Here is a 17,864-nt window from a genome sequence, read left to right on the forward strand (position 1 = left end):
GTTTTGCACGGCACCATTTTGGCTACAACAGATGATCTGAAAGCAGCGTTCATTATGCGTAGCTGGATCTGCTGCTCATCCAAAGTGTCCCAACGGCGTCCTTAAAAAACGTCTTTATTCCCCCGTCACTTTTGCTTATCTCTTTTAGACATTAGAGGGAATCATCAGTCTTTCTTGAGGCTCTATAAAGTCAAGATGCTTAGATACCGGACTTAAGTGTCAGCCAAAGTAATTGTCCCGTGAGCTTTCAAGCACACATAATGCAGAGATGACCACTTCTTTCAGCCTCTGCTCAGACAGGATGGTCCTCTCTCGCTCTCTCCGAGTTCCACACAATCCATCACTGACATTACATCAAACACAACAAATTGGTGGCGCCTCCTCGCACAACGATGGACTGCCGCGGCCGCTCCATTTACCTAAGAGGATGCTAATGACATCATTCAGCAGCCGTCATTCAAAGTGCTCACCCACCACTCGGGCCCGGGGGCTGAAAACCGGAGATTATCCTGAAGAGACACTTCGGTGGGCAAATTACAAGTCTGTAATGACAGAATAATGACTTTGGCTGATCTCTCCCTAAAAGCAAGCAAAAGCTCAGTCTCACGTGGCAATGATGGGACTATTATGGGAGGGTGCTGCTGAAGCAGACAAATCGCAGAGGGCTTATGCACATGAAAAAACAAAAAGGTGGACAAACATGACTGTGCAGTAACTAGTGCAAAAATAAGAACTTGGGAGGATCAGTTCCACGTTATTGAAATGGTAATTTCATCCCCCTGCCACCGCGTCCCATGTTAAGCACTTCCTTCAAAGCTGAGCATGAGGTCATCAAAAATAAAACACTGCTTTTGAAACAGAAAAGAACATCTGACTCTTATTAAATTTATAAGCTGACAGAAAAGCAACGTGTAGCGTAAAAAAACCCAACAACTCTTGGCTCAAAGCAAAAATACATTCAATGTATAATTACTAGAATATTCTAAAAATCATATAAAAGATTATACATAAGTGAATATAATCTAATTGTAATGAGTTTGGATCAAATACTGAACGAGCACCAAACTGTGTGTGTGTGTGTTTATGTGTGTGAGAACACAGCTCCCCTCTGATTTCTGTTTATGAAACGTTGGTAATCTGTGCCAGCAATGCCAACTGTGCCATCCCCGCTCCACCCCCCCTTACCCCCCTCACCCCCTACAGGCTGTGTGAGGAATGAGCTAAACCCAGATCTCTGTCTGACAGGCAGGACGAACACAGCAGATTCCCTTTGGTGGTCGACATACGTCAGCGCAGGCCTTCAAATGCTTCCCCCCTGGACCGGGATGCCTAAATCACGGCCCCCAAGCCTCTCCAAACCTTTAGATTAAGCCTCTAAATGTATAAATGTTATTATTACTACGTACATGGTGAAACTTCCAGCAGGGACAGGAATTAATAACAATGACAAAATTGTTTCTTTGTCTTAAACATAACTGATATTGCTTAGGTGACCATAATAAAGAATGAACAAAAGCAAGTGGTGAACATGGCACATCTGCCAGTATCCGTGCTCAGAATATTTAGCTCTCCTTGTTAAACAAACTCTTTCATTTCATAGTGAGCAAATAAAGCACAGCATTTATGCATCTACTCCCTGCTGCTGGCATGTTAGGAGTCACTGTATTTGGACATTTGACTAAATATCTTGAACACCCTCACAGTGGTGAGGAGCTACTTGTGTACTATGTGCTATAAAAAGCAGCTCCTTTCTTTTTCCAGCGAATGCCTTAGGGAATTATTTGACAGCATTACCGCACCATCGATTGTGTAGAGCGCATAACGCGCTGCAGGCAAAGCAGCTCTACACAATCGGGATGTGCACATCTGTACTGCACATATAGGACTGCATTCCTGTTACAGTGAATGTTATAAAGTTGGAAAAATAACAGTCAGACTGTTTCTTGTTCTTGCTGGACATCCCTATGTAATTTACTCATTCGCACAACCCAAAAAAATCCCTCCATCCATTCTTCCTTCCTCATGAATGATCTGGGGTCGACACCAGCTGTTGCTGCTGGCTGTTGCCATATTTAGGGGCCCAGCGCTGCATGCTGGGACGACCTGTCAGAGGAGCTCTTTTTCAAAAACCTGCTCCACACGAGTGGCATCGTGGCCCATATGGACGACTAGAGAGTACAGTCGCCTGCGAGCTCGCCACTCGGCGCAGGGCTATGAAGGCGCGCTGATCAAAGCCGAGCGGCGACCTTGGCTCGCGTACGGCACCGTTTTATCGTGACGGATGTTGCAGGAGACATGAACGTCCTGCATTAATTACCCAAGGGGGATGTTCAGATCGCTTGTCTTTTAACAACTCCTCATCAAGGTTGTTGTGAACATGTTCTACATAAAAGCACTCGCTCATGCATCATTAACTGATAGGTGGACTCATTTGTCTTGGAAAAATAAAAATCACACATCTTCCCCATGAATAATGCAACTAGCCACATTTGAGATCAATTACAAGGCTTTGCGAGGTATGGTTTGGGGGAAATAAGCTACAAAAGCCACAAGAGTGATTAAGGTGCCTGACTTAATTAAATCAAAATGTGTGCGTGTGTGTCTGTGCATTACAAAGTTCCTGCAATTGTGTTTTAAGTATTCAATCACTGGTAATCTTACTGTTAATTAAGACAATGTAACAAAATATTCAGAATAAAGAAGAATCCAGATCTACACGGCAAAAACAGCCCCAAGCCCTTATTTCAAGCAAAAATGAAAAAAAAAGAAATTACGAAAAAGCCTTGAATTTTTAAGATAAGCACAGTTGATAAGCAAGTTGATTTTCCTGAAACAAGGCTTTTCTGTAAGTTTATTATAAATTGGTTTTTGCAATGTAGAATTTAACAAATGTGATAATTTAATCTGATGTACCGGTAGTCTATAGGGTTTCTGTAGTTATCTCTTTAAATAAAAAAATGTATTGCTCTAATTTCAGCACAAAACCTCATGCATGGGATTTGCCTTTGCATGTTTGGAACCAAGAATAGATTACACTAATTAATGTGAGTGTAGCTTAGACAGACACGTGCACCCACACACCCCACCCATCGTCAGATGTGAACACAGAGCACAAAAAAAGGAATAGAAAGTCTGTTAGTTATCTGACATCCATTGGTCTCTCTTTCTAACGTGCATCGTCATACAGACAGAAGATTTAAAGGAATCACTTATTCAAGCACCGATATTGTGCATGTAAAAGGAATAAGACACCCTTTGGGAGCTGCACCCCAGCTTCTCTGCATGATAAATCATGCCTGCACACAAAAGGCTCTTCATTTGTAAGTACATACTAAAGTACATACTGTACTGTTGGCTACTGAGTTAAAAAAAAACTAAACACCACACACCCACGAAAAAAAAGTGCACACGTGTAGACAAAAATAAATTAAAAAAACATCTAAATAAATAATCCGACAAGAAAGCCTGAGCCGTCTTGTCGAGTTTCCTGCTGATTTCTGAGTGTTTTTGGAGGCGTGACAGCGAGCTCGTCATGTTTACACAGAGCAAAACTAAATGTTGGAGCCGCATCTTTGCTCAAGCAGCTCCGATGGTTTGACACTAATGACGGATGATCTCTCTGGTCTGATTAGAGAGCTTAGTTCGGCTGTTCTGCATGTGAGTAGGCCAGAGCTGGCTGAGATCAGACCCCCCCTCCCTGGCGTACACATCTACACAAACTCATAAAAAAACGAATGCACTGAAGAGAAGAAAAAAAAAAGAAACACAGCTGAGCATTCACACTACAGTTCAGCTGCAAGCCTATTCAGAAGGCAAAACCACACAAATATAAATCACGCACACGAGGACTAAAACAAATCCCAGCACTTGGCTGTGGCGCGTGCACGAGAATGCGTGCTCTTACTGTCCGAGAGTGCTGACACGTGCCCCAAAACAATACAGCTAACCTTGTTAAGGGAGTGGGAGGTGAGGCAGCCAGGCACAGAGATATAAATAGCCTGTCTGAATTCAACAATAGAGGTGGTGGTGGAGGTGGTGGTGTAGGATGAAGAGGAGTCAAGGAGAGTGAGAGAAAGAGACAGATAGCCAAAGAAAAGACAAAAGATCTGCAAGTAAATGACGGAGGGAAAGAAGACTGGAAACATCTCGACAGCTGGTGAGGAGCTGTATGTGGAACCAGTGTGAGAGAAGGAAACAGCAGGTCTCGTCGCGGGAGAGGAGGAAGAAGAGGAGGAAGAGGGGGGAGGTGTGTGTTTTCCGTGGCATGAAGCAGGACAGCAGCGGCCGCTGCGTACAAAACATGCTCAAAGCTTTCACGAGCCGCGTCGTGCGTCCTCTTGACATGAAGACCAAGTTCAACCCATACCACGCACTCAATGTGGTCGTATCTTGATATTCACTTAAGACAGATTCCTGAGGAGGCATGAGATGCTGCTTCCACCAATGTTGATGTGAATAATTGTGAATCATCTTCAATCTGGTTTAACAAAAGCAGATTAACTACTCTGCTCATCCAAGGCAAGGAACAGAAATGTCAAAAACGGATTTAGCTCACTTCTGGGCTCTTTTCAATTAGCTGCTACCCGGACTAGGTTGTCCATGGCACTTTGGTATTCAGCACTGTTCAAAGTGTTTTTCTATGAAGGCTCAACTCGGATAAACTTCAAAAGAGAGAATCGTCCTTGCAAGTGCACGCTGTCATCGCTTGTTAAATTTCTGGCATGCATTCAAGAGCGTTCAGTGGAAGAAGGCTTTAATAGTAATTTTTGTAGTAAAGAATCATAAAAAATGAGAATAACTGCGTTTCTGTCATGTACTACGTCGATGACTGACTTCTTTGCAATGTGGTTTGGGTGTGTAATGGACCACAGCACATGCTGGACCCACCTGAGTGGATGAGAGCAATCACGTGTGATGAACAACTGTTAATTCTTCATGTCTGATGCTTAAATACATATTAAAAGAAAAAATGTGTTCAGGTTGAGATGCATTTTTTTGGGTCTAAACCCAATTTAATTGTAAACGCCTGACTGAGCCAAGCTGGATAACATTTAAACTAATAATGATAATCTGAATATAAACATCACTTTGTTTATGCTCTTGCACATTTTTATCCCCCAGATTCTGGCGCTTTGAGGAGACGCAGCAGGAAGCCCGATGTTGATCTTTGTTGTTATTGTTGCTCATGGTTTACAGAAGCTCGTGGAAGAAGTCATTGATATCAACAGACAGTTTTTTTTTATCTCCATAGTTCCTTTTAAAGCAAGCACGATGTCCCTAAACCTTACTCTCACTGCATGTGAGCACTGAGAACACGACCTGCATGCTTTTTCACTCAGTCTGATGACATGATTGTTCCCATAATCATCATTTTAACATGAAGGTAGAACCGCCAACCGATACGCTGCTTACGCTAACATTATTTAGTTTTCAGGGCTTCCTGAGACGGGGAGTAATCCTATCAGACACCGATGAATTAACATTTTAAAAGGCTTGATTTGTTGAAGCATGACCAGTGTTTTAGAGGAGGTATTTTTGCTGTGTTGTTCTACTTCTTCTGCTTACCTGACAGATTGTCTTGGGTCACGTACAGGTGAACAAACATGAGTGACCAGGAGTACTTTGTCAACAAACTAGAAAAAGAAAACCAAGCAAACCGGGCTGATCATCGTTCTACCCCAAGCTGCACAGCTAATATTTGAGATTAAAAGCGGAAGATGTTAATTGTATTTTAAAGAATCAATCCACTTTACATAGAAAGTCGACAAACTAACAAACATACAGTTGACTATAGATGTCTCGGCGATGAAGGGCTGATGTGAGAAGAGAGTTACAAGTCTCCCCAGAACAGAACCGGGGTGACGACAATACAGATTTCATTCAACTTTGCTGTCTTTTCTCCAAAACAAATGAAATCAGGTGCCGTCAGTCTTTCAGATGCTCCTGCTCCACCGTCTGGCGCTGACCTGGGTCTAACACTGACCTGGGTCCAACACTGACATGGGTCCAACACTGACCTGGGTCCAACACTGACCTGGGTCCAACACTGACCTGGGTCCAACACTGACCTGGGTCCAACACTGACCTGGGTCCAACACTGACCTGGGTCTGACACTGACCTGGGTCTAACGCTGACCTGGGTCCAACACTGACCTCAGTCTAACACTGACCTGGGTCTGACACTGACCTGGGTCTAACGCTGACCTGGGTCTAACACTGACCTGCAACTATGACTACTGACTCTAACACACTAGAGTTTACACTACCTAGAGATTTACCAACACCAGCTAGAGGTTTACTAAACACCAACTATAGGCTTTACTAAACAGAAAGGTTTTAAGTTTAGTTTTAAAGGTGGAGGTGGTATCAGCCTCCTTAACCCAGATTGGAAGTTGGTTCCATAGTAGTGGTGCCTGATAGCAGAACGCCCGCCCTCCAAATCTACATTTAGATACTCTAGGAACTACGAGTAAACCTGCACCCTGGGAGCGGAGAGCTCTGCCAGGAACATAAGGCACTATCAAATCTTGTAAATACTGCGGAGCTAAGCCGTTTTGGGCTTTATTTTGGTCCAACACTGACCTGGGTCTAACACTGACCTGGGTCTAACACCGACCTGGGTCTAACACCGACCTGGGTCTAACACTGACCTGGGTCTAACACTGACCCGGGTCCAACACTGACCTGCAACTATGACTACTGACTCTAACACACTAGAGTTTACACTACCTAGAGATTTACCAACACCAGCTAGAGGTTTACTAAACACTAACTATAGGCTTTACTAAACAGAAAGGTTTTAAGTTTAGTTTTAAAGGTGGAGGTGGTATCAGCCTCCTTAACCCAGATTGGAAGTTGGTTCCAAAGTAATGGTGCCTGATAGCAGAACGCCCGCCCTCCAAATCTACATTTAGATACTCTAGGAACTACGAGTAAACCTGCACCCTGGGAGCCGAGAGCTCTGCCAGGAACATAAGGCACTATCAAATCTTGTAAATACTGCGGAGCTAAGCCGTTTTGGGCTTTATTTTGGTCCAACACTGACCTGGGTCTAACAGTGACCTGGGTCTAACGCTGACCTGGGTCCAACACCGACCTGAGTCTAACGCTGACCTGGGTCCAACGCTGACCTGGGTCCAACGCTGACCTGGGTCTAACACTGACCTGGGTCTAACACTGACCTGGGTCTAACACTGACCTGAGTCTAACGCTGACCTGGGTCCAACGCTGACCTGGGTCCAACGCTGACCCGGGTCTAACGCTGACCTGGGTCTAACACTGACCTGAGTCTAACGCTGACCTGGGTCCAACGCTGACCTGGGTCCAACGCTGACCCGGGTCTAACGCTGACCTGGGTCTAACATTGACCCGGGTCTAACAGTGTCAAAGCCCTCTGGCTAATACACAGAAGCTCACCCACGGGTGAGCGAGGCCGTGCGGTGCACAGGAGAGCAGTAGTAATGGCCCTGAATTCCTCTGGTGACCAACGGTGGGTGTTGGTGATGTGGAGTAATCTCATTCACAATAACAAAACCCAACCCCCATCTCTCTCTCACACACACAAATACATTTAACAGCTTGGGTGTGATGTGGGGTTGTGTAGGGTGCTGGTAGTGTGTGTATGCTAGGCAGGGTGAAATTGTAATCCGCCGCATTATATTTGTGTGACTGATTACGTGTGTGTGTGTGTGTGTGTGTGTGTGTGTGTGTGTGTGTGTGTGTGTGTGTCTGATTGTGTGTGTGTGTAATGAAAAGGCTGTGATCTGGGTCCAGGTCTAACCTGCTTACGCTTCATCGAATCTACGCGGCCCCATCTGTCCCTCCTCCCCATCTTCCACTCAGCCCTGTCCCATCTTCTCCATCGCTCCCTGCATTTTCACCCCCCCTTCCTCCTCCTCCTCCTCCTCCTCCACTTCCAGGCAGCGCGAGCGGTCCCTCTCCTCTCCCTCCTTCAGCACCAGCTCCCTGCCTCCATCCTCAGTACTTACATGTCACCTCCATGGTTCCAAGTGCTGTGTGATGCTCTCCACACTGACTGATGTCTCTTCCTTGCTTCCGCCAGGAGGGGTTTTAGTCCCAGATGGGAGACGGGGAAGGAGGCAGCCTACCCAAACTGAGAACAATTAGCTACAGCGTTAGCCACAATGAGCAGAAACTCGTCTGGCAACGCGACTCGTACACCACCTCCTTTTTGTCTTTTTTCTTCTTTCCCTGTTTTTGTTTTTTTTTTCCTCCTGTAATTGTGTCGCTTCTCTCTTAATAAGAATATTCTCTCTGAATTTAACCTTCCTGATTTTTTGTTCTAGCAAACTTTACTCATCTCCCTTCTACTATCATTATTATTTGTATTTTTGTCTGCTTCTCTATTTGCCGTCCTCCCTCTGTGACTCTAAGAGCATCAGCTAGGCTTCTCTGCTTCACTTATGTTGATCTCTTGGGCTAATGCACTGATTGGACACCGTCCGTGATCGCAGGCACCAATGGGGATGCAGCAAGCGGATCACGTGATGAATGTATGCGTTTGTGTGTGTGTGTGCTGAGGAGAGAGAGGTTTGTACGTAGAGGGAGGGAGAGATGAGAGCAGAGGGAAGAGGAGGAGGGGCATCGTGAGTGGTTGCAAGCCGCTACAACGGTGAAGGATTTTTTTTATCCCAAGGTCCTGAGCAGAGAGAGATGAAGGCTTTTTCCCTCCCTCCTGTGGGGAAGAAGAGGAGGAGGAGGAGGAGGCTTTAAGCACAGACACTCTGATGAAGGGATGACAGGCAGCCTTTCCAGACTAAGTCTCTGATAGATGCCATCGCGCGCTCAGATGCAAAGAAACACAATCGTGGACACATGCAGGGAGAGCTGCTCCATCTTACTGAAACCGAGGAATAGTAGTGCGGCACGGCAGATGTAATTGAACAGAGGTTGCCATAGAAACAGGGGAAACGGCTTCTGATGGTCAAAAGGAGTGCCCTGGGAGCCTCAGCCTCTGCCTTCATTAAACACAGTACACACGCACACCCAAACACTTCTCATGTTTTATTAAAACACTTCACTCAAAGCAGATCCAACTATTGCCACAGTATTTCAAGCTTCATTTAAGTCTCCGTGGCCCTCTCCTAAATGAGCATAAATTGATGCTGGAGTGTGCGCGTGCGCCCCGGCAGATGTTCAGTCAGCCACGGGGAGCCAGACACCGAGAGAGCCATCAGCCATTAAGATCTGCTCACACACTTGCACTCCACAGCAACATGCACACGGAGAAGCTGATAAAACCCTGAGCGCTTTAGTATTCCACACATCAGCGCTGCCGAGCAGAAAACGGAGACGCTGCAGAGAAAACCTTGTGTGTGATGAACTGCCCACCATGAGGATTATCCTCCATCTCTCTTACCATCCACCCATACAAGGATGAATATTCTTTAAAACAGGATATTCCCCCATTTAACGTAAGGACTGAGACGGCGTGAGCAGCAGCACGTGAACGCGTCCACACCACGGCTGCAGACTAGTACTTGAACTGAGACTCAGTTCTCATAAAGAGAGTGTAAAAAAGACTAAATACTCCTCTCTGCTTGGCTGCAACCTCTTCCATTACTGAGAAAGGAGGGGCAGAAATGCTCCAGCCTAATAAATTGAAAGCAGTAAAAAGAAAAAAGATGCATAAATAACCCAAGAAAATCAGCACTTACCGACAAAACAGTATTCGACTATTTCTCCCCAAGAGCAAATCAATGTTGGATTATTTCCTATCTTTTATTAACCCCCCCCCCCCCTTTATCTTTAAAACACACAGTTCCCCACTTCTAATTACGTGTTCCTTTGATAATGGTGCAGATATTTCAGGTACCATGGGAGGCCAGACGGCTGCAGGTCTACTCCAACCCTGCGATAGGATGAATAAATCACTTCAAGTACAAGTTCTGAATTTAAGACTACGGCCCACTTTGTGAGAATTATGAGCTAACGATCCAAAAGTAAAAGTACGTGCAGCCAGTCATGCTCCATTTATCAATAAGCCTAACGTGACTCGGCTTTATGAAAACATTAACAGCAGAGATTCAAACCGTACGTACAGTAGTTGCTAAGCGGATGTGACGCTTATCTTATCTTACCATCAGCACGCTCCTGCTGTTTTTTAAAACTCTCGGGATGGAGCCAGACGGATAAAAGCGAGAAGGAAGGTGAGTTGGAGTGAAACGCACTCTACCCCTGAGGGGGAAAATGTGCAGAGAGGGGATTTGGATTCAGGGTTGGTTGCTGGAGACGTGTGTTCAATTATTTGGCGAGATGAACGGTGTAGATGTGAATATGAGATGCTGCGGTTACATCACTTCTGGTGTAGCCGTTATTAAATAACAGGTTCTGCTCATGCGAGCAGTAATTAGACCATCAGATGGGCTCTCATGACAAGAGCCCCATATAACACTGGAAATGACTGTTTTTTAAAATAGTTTTCTATATGAATGTACAAAACTAAAAAAAAACAGTCCTGCTGACAGGTTATTCTACTAACACGGGCTTTAGCGACTTATAAAAAGAGATCATGTGTGGGTGGATTCATTCATTTATTCAACAGAGGACAACTCCGGCTTTCTGACTCGACTACAATATGTCATGATTCATTTTACAACCTCTTACAGCGGATCAGAAACGCTGTAACACGTCTCAAAACAATGAATATTTCATATCACCCCCCCCACTTTTTTTGGTGACAGCTTGATTTTCTTTACGAAGTTGCACTGGAGTGCTAAATTCTGCCTGTGAGGACAAGGACCGCCGGCTTCCATCATTTTGACTCTTGTGCAGAGAGACAACGGCTGATGCGACTCCATGCTTGTTTTATTTATGCATCACTAAAGTTCACTCTCCTCACACACTGAAATAACAGGCGCAAACCCCAGTAAGCCGGTAAAGCACCGTCTCGGTGTCCTAATTTGCAGAACGAATCGTGTAAGAAGGGACAGAGCAACTACTGCCAGTGACAAAACATACAATATCTGTCATGAACACCCCCACGGCTGTCGCCGTCTCGCTGTGCGTGTGAGCTGACGCAACAAGATCCGGCTGGCGGGAGGTTCACGCCACCCATCCAAACTGCACTAAACTAAAAGATCTGGGAGTTCAATCGGCAGCTCGTTCAGTGGAAGAAGCTAAAGTTTCACGTCGGGATAAAAACCCTTAGACATTATAATGGAAGCACTTGAACTAGCAAAAACAACCCCCGTGCACCGTACCTTGTTAAAATCCTCACTCGTGGCTCTCATCTCTTTCCAGGTCTTGTTGAGCAGCTGGATGCAGATGCAGAAGAATTCCTCAAAGGAGCGATCGTGGGTGAAGAACATGGGGTGGAAGTCGTGGCAGTTTTCACTGGCTGTGGACACCAGAGAGAGAGAGAGACGGTTAAAACAGATTCTGGCCGGTGAGTGACAGCACTTTCACACCGGCACACACAATAAACCTGTATTTAGTCTTAAAAATGATAACCACTGAAAGCGATGATGTTCTGGAGCAACATGTCAACAGATTTGTACGGTACTGGGACCAACGAGAGAGAATGGAGACCAAGGGGACACAAGAGTCCAGGGGCCGGATTCACCAATATGTTCTTATGAACGATCTTAAGAAATGTCTTAAGATCTAAAATTAAGAAGTTCATGAGAAAGTTCTTAAGTGCAATTCCTCAATATTTTCTTAAGAACCGTCTTAAGAACTGTCATTTCTTATGAATTTTTTTTTTCCTACTTAAGAACTTCTTAAAATATGGCTGTATCCGAAATGGCATACTAAGTACTACATGCTACATACGTATACATATGTACTGTATACTGACTACTAAATGAAGGATTTAGTACGCCGCTCCAGCAGACCGTTCACACAGCAGTATGCAGCCAAGTATCCCAGAATTATATTATATATTTATATTATTATTATTATTATTCATTTCATTATATTCAGTCATGCACCTGAAACGGGACTTCACTACACCGATGCATCGCTCCACAATATTGCAGGTCTTTGTTTGTGCATGTGTAAAAGTGTTGAAAAGGGTGATATTAGAGGCTTACCTTTTCACAGAAGAAATTTAAAGAGAGGTCAAGGTTGTCTTAAAGTTCAGAAAAAAGTCAAGAACAAATTTGAGAACTTTTATTTCAAGAATACCATTTATTCTTAAGTTTTTTCTTAAGAAGAAACTTAAGAAGAAAGTTGAGAAAATACTTAAGAACTTTTTTGGAGAATATGACTTTCTCTTTTTTCTTCTTAAGACTGAACTTAAGAAAAAAATGACACTTAAGATTTTTTTTCTTAAGAATGTTTTGTGAATCAAGTCCCAGGTTATTACTGAGTGTGGCTTCAAAGATGAGTTGTGAATTCTGACTTAAATAAAGCGATACACCCATCCCAGCTGGATTAAAAGAAAAGAAAAGGTTGAGTTTAAGTGAATGATTTCATAAGGTTTTGTATGCAGAAAAAAATGACACTAAGAGCAAAATATTGTGGAATATGACACACCACAAAAAACTCCACTTGCTACTTGTTCAGCCCAACATGTCCCCTTGAGACAAACTAATCCCACGCCGACTGGATTAGGTCAAGATTTTTCATTCACCAGAGCCAGAAGTGGTTTATCTTCTCTATTAACTGTGCACGGGGGCATTCCATCCCAACGTCTGTGTGGGAGCCCGTTTGACACGAGAATGAGAGAGGAGGAGGAGTGAAGGCTCGGCTCCCGAGGACCCACATCGTACGAACCAAGAGGAACAATAACGAGGCTCGACATTCATTTGGACAACATTCGTCTTCCTGTCCGATCCCTGAGATGAGTGGCGCCTCTGAGCCTTTGAGGTCGGCTCATTTAAAGAGTTTTGGAGTGGGGCAGCAGGGGCACCAGCCCACGACGGGCAGCGATGAAATTGGATGGCGGGGGCTGAGTAGCAATTCGCACTTTACACTATAATGAGTGATGACATCAGCCACCGGCACATTAACCCAGCCCTGAATAAAAGTGATTGATGGAAGACTGAGCGGAGGACGAGGTGGGATGTGCCACCGGTGCCGACAGTCGATCGGGAAACCGAGGGAGGCCGGCAACCTGCTCCGCCAACAGCGTTTCCCCCGATGGGCAGAAAAAGAAACAAACAAGAAAAGATGTAAAAGAAAGAAAATCAAACATTCTTTTTTGGGCGACTGGTAAAACAGTCAGGGGCAGGTTCAAGTGTGGAGCGACTTCTCAGTTTGTTGATGGGACTCACGCGGCCCCGAGGTAGCAAGGTGAGGGGAATTACATGTCAGGGCCCGTAGGAGGACACAGACAGCGAGCGTTCTCGTGCAACTCTGCAGAAATGTTGCCCTCTTAAGGTTTTGCAAGACATGCTGAGTCGCAGACAGTTTTATTACCTCTCACAGGGCTCAGCAAGACCTAAAGCCTCAAGGTTGAGACAAGCGCTCGCTGCTGATGCTCAGCATTTGTTAACGCAGCGCTGCGCTTTATGAAACCGGTACAGAAATTAAAACGAATATTGCTGAATATTGCATTCAGCGAACATCATTTACTGTCACATTTCTGCCTGAATGTCTCCAACATGTAGTCTAAAATAATGTGTTTGTGATACTCCATCACATTTGATGCGACTCAAAGCCGATTCATTTTTTTCCCTCTTTGCTAGATTTTCTGCATGTGTTACCTGGAATGTTGGAAATTTAAAAGTCAACAGGGTAAAATATTTTATTCAACCTTTTCTTTCTAGCTTTGCAAATGCTTTCTTCCCCCCATCAAGCTGAAATGTCACCGCTGAATCCCACACCGCTGCACAAAAGCACTTCAAAAGATCCGCCCGAGTGGAGACGGGACAATATCAGCACAAAGTCGTGTTATTGTAATAAGGCAACTACAACTTTAGGACTTACTGAGTTTCACCAGCTTCTTTTTTGTCCTTGTTCCAAAACGCACTCAGACATTATTCTAACTGATACTGACACTGCAGTGAAAACAATAATACACCGGTAGCACCACCTTGACTCATGACTGGACCTATACGTACAGAAGGTCTGTACATGGTGTGATCAGGGTCTTCTCCTTCTCCTCACAATATACACATACTTCAGTTTGTGTGTGCTGCAAAGGGAAGTTTCAGGAGACTTCTTTTATTACCTCAAACTGTCATTTCCTCCCACGAGGGACAGCTGAGCGCAACATCAGTGTCCCTGATGTAACATAATGTGTGATTTAGACACTGAAAATAGAAGAAAAGCTGAGTTGCATCAATTGAAATACTGCAAATAACAAATGTCTACATATACCTGTTCTATTATTGTGATATATTGTAAATGAATTAAGACTCAGCACACGTACTGGATACTCCCAACGACTGCATTGTTGTCCGTGACTCATTTGTGAAAGTCCAACTTAAATATATTCACCAAAATTGTTACTGTTGTTTTAAATACCAATCTTAAGTAAAAATTAAAGAGACGTTTCAAAACTACATCGTCTCATTAACTATCCCCAAATCTACAGAGAGGGTGGGCACATCTGAGGGGAATGAATGACTGGACGCACACATACACACACACACACACACACACACACACACACACACACACACACACACACACACACACACACACACACACACACACACACACACACACACACACACACACACACACACACACACACACACACACACACTGATTCCTCCATTCAGCTGTGTAACTCGGCAGGAAGCAGCAGGGCAGACATGAACTCCAACTCAGTTAAAATCACAATTTACGACAAAGGCATATGGGTCCACGGCACACAATCTGGATGGACGGTAAACGGGGTCTAATGAGTTTTCTTTGTCCCGTCTGTGTCCCACCCATCTGCACGGCCAGATGTTCCCCGCTTGTGCTTGAGCCAGTAACAGGAAGTTATTCTCAACTCTATGTCAGAAATGGGCCAACAGAACTTGGGCTTGTTGAGTAATTCACCATCTCTGGATTTCACCACAAACGTCTGCTTACAATGAATCATGTAAAATCATTCCTTTGGCAGCTCATAGGTCAAATCTGTGCCTTCATCTCAGTCTTTTAAGTAAAAGCAAAATAAAATAAGAGTGGTGTCAGAGCGGTTTACACACTCGTGTCGATTCTTATCCGTGATGCAGGAGTACCGGGAGTCTCAGTGAGGCAGATAATGACCTAAAACATCCACTCAGTGCACAGAGAGCTATTTTTAGTGACGATGGTTTTTGCAACAGATGGCGCAGCCCTTACAGACTCCTGATCCGAACGCCACGGAAACAATCTGCGACTCCATCATAAATGGGGTCACAGAAGGTCACAGAAAGCCCAACTCAGCAGGAAGACGTCGCGTTATTAAATTCAACCTTCATTTCAAAGTAAAAAAAAGTGAACATAGGAACCTAAATCATTTCACTAATGTAATATTCACACAGTCAGCAGGGAAACCACTCAATCATTGACTTTCTCTGTTATATTTTTAACCTGCTTGCTTAGACCTGAATTAACAAACCATTCCGTGTCCTTTTCTTTCTTTCTGTTATCCGAGTCAAACGTGAACATTTTGATGCAGCGAGATTTGGACTTGCACCTTTGCAGGCTAACATCAACTCTGCCCCCAGTGACTGGCTGCAGGTCCCAGGACGTATCAGTAGAGTAATGCTGCACAACAAAATCACCAAATGGTATCCCGACGACCACCCAAACCTTTACCCTTTCTCCTCCTCCATCTCTCTTCATGACGCAGTCCGTCCTGGTGAGTTGAGGGGTCACCGATGTGTTCAAGAAATACACGAGTGACTAATGTCTGGTGTGTGAATGCAACCGTGAATGAGGAACTCATCAAGTCTGAGGACTCGGTGACATCAGCTTATTACTCAGCTATTGACCATACAGCCAAGTACCGGGCATGACAGAGGTGTGTGTGTGTGTGTGTGTGTGTGACTAGAAAAGATTGAGAGGCGTCTGTGGCCTCAACGCCATCCTGACATCTGTCAAGGTCCGTCATATATTTTTGTATGTGAGTGAGCACAAAGTGGGCGAAGCAGCCCTTGGAGTCACCTTGCAGCGGCGCCGCACGCTGAATATCAAGTGAAAAGTGCCATCCCCACTCTAATTACAATACCAGCATGCCCTCATGTCCAACTGCGACAAGGGGAGTGAGTGTTGGTGTGACCACGGAGCCACGTCAGCACCGGCGTTCCGATGGTCCAGTCATTGCTGGGGAGCGTACGCGGGACGCAAAAGGCAGCCGGTGCCAAGAGCTGCAAACCATGGCATGTTGCTCACGTCACAACAGACATAATTGATGAGATTTACACCGTTTACTGCACCTTTCTTCTCTTGAGATGGATGATCTATTAGTGGAAAATCAAAAACAATCACATTTAGTGGAATATTGTCGTCCGTATCCCCACGGGACAAAAAACGATTTCAATTTAAATGAACAAAGTAACAACTAGGAAGATCTCTTGTCGTCTCTATTGGTCCAAGAAAATATAAAACGGACATCAAGAATGTGTTTTCTGTGGGACCACGACAAGAATTCAGCTTCAGCTTCAGCAATGATAAACACTTTTCTGGGATGTGTTCTACAGTGATAAGGCAGATGGGTTGCACTCGCTCTTCTAATCTGAGCATCTCTGTCATGACACTAATGATAATGAAACGAGGCAGAAAGAGGTCAGTTGTCAATGTTTCTGCTTTGAAACAGGAGATAAAGAAGAGGCACTGCAAGCGCTACATTGTGTAATGCAGTACAAAAAAATATGTGGACTGTTTTTCTTCTCAATTTGACATTTCCTTAAAAAAAAAATACGATTAAGTCCTTTCAAAGAAGGAGAGATGGTTTTGGGGAGTGTGGATCAGATAAGACAGAGCGAAAGGAAAAGCCAAAGCCTAATTTCCTCTGTGATTTCTAATTACGTAATTCAACAAATTTTATCAGACAGACTCCCTCACAACGGTCACGACTCATCACAGGAGCAGCAAGGAACAACAGAGTAACAGACTAACACGACTATCAAACACATTTATCAGCTTCTGTTCTCTTCTAAGATGCAATAACGCTTGTTTTAAAGTGGATGTGAGTTTAGGCTGCAGGTTGTGTCAATTCAATAAAGAAAAAAAAACTACCACTAACACATATTTTATCATATTAGATATATCACCTCATGATGCAGTATAGAATATCTCCTTCTAGGGGGAATCTGCGAGTACCTCAGATGATGTGACTCATTCATTTACAAACAAATACACAATCTGTGTTCATGTGCTCAACTGTAGGGACAATTGTGTCATCCTCACAAGCCAACAGGAAATCTTCCAGCTCATGCACATATGTGCTCACGAACCAAAGCAGTGCACACCAAAACAAAAGCAAGAGCCTCACTGAGCTTTAAATGCACTTCATTTTAAAAGCGCAGCTCTAGTCTTGCTCATTCAAAGCAGGCCAACATCACGCATTTACACAGTATTGTTTACTGCATCATCCACACGTGAGCAGATCAAAGTCCTCATGAAAACTCTGGCGTTATGTAGCGATGTATAAATGACATGAAAAGATCTTATCAAATTTGTATGACGTGCACGGGGAGTAGATTAAACCCCGCTGTCAGGTTTCCTTGCAGGAAATGTTCCTCATGGTTGTATCTTGTGCCCAAGCCTGTTTTATTTTTTTTTAATGTGTGCAGTTTTTGACAATCATTGACTGAGTGCTTCAGAGTTACAATGGTTGAGAATAATCACAGCCACTTTTGTAATTTAACATGAAATGCGTTGGTTTGCATCCAAATTGCATCCAAAGAACTCCAAAATCAACATCCTACAAACAAAAGCAGACCAGCAGCAGCCCCATTAGCCGTATTGTGCACCCT

The 17,864-nt window shown here is 44.3% G+C and overlaps 1 protein-coding gene across 7 annotated transcripts in view; it reads right to left on the reverse strand.

Moving 5' to 3' along the window:
* Positions 1-17,864, reverse strand: part of elmo1 (engulfment and cell motility 1 (ced-12 homolog, C. elegans)) — an 87,115-nt gene that overhangs the window by 13,095 nt on the left and 56,156 nt on the right. For all 7 annotated transcript variants that reach the window (XM_061742619.1, XM_061742617.1, XM_061742616.1 and 4 more), the window contains one exon: positions 11,223-11,359. In XM_061742619.1, coding sequence (XP_061598603.1) covers positions 11,223-11,359 — 137 coding nt within the window. The remainder of the gene's footprint in view (positions 1-11,222; positions 11,360-17,864) is intronic.

The sequence above is a fragment of the Cololabis saira genome, chromosome 15 (genome assembly GCF_033807715.1).
Source record: "Cololabis saira isolate AMF1-May2022 chromosome 15, fColSai1.1, whole genome shotgun sequence".
NCBI lineage: Eukaryota > Metazoa > Chordata > Actinopteri > Beloniformes > Belonidae > Cololabis > Cololabis saira.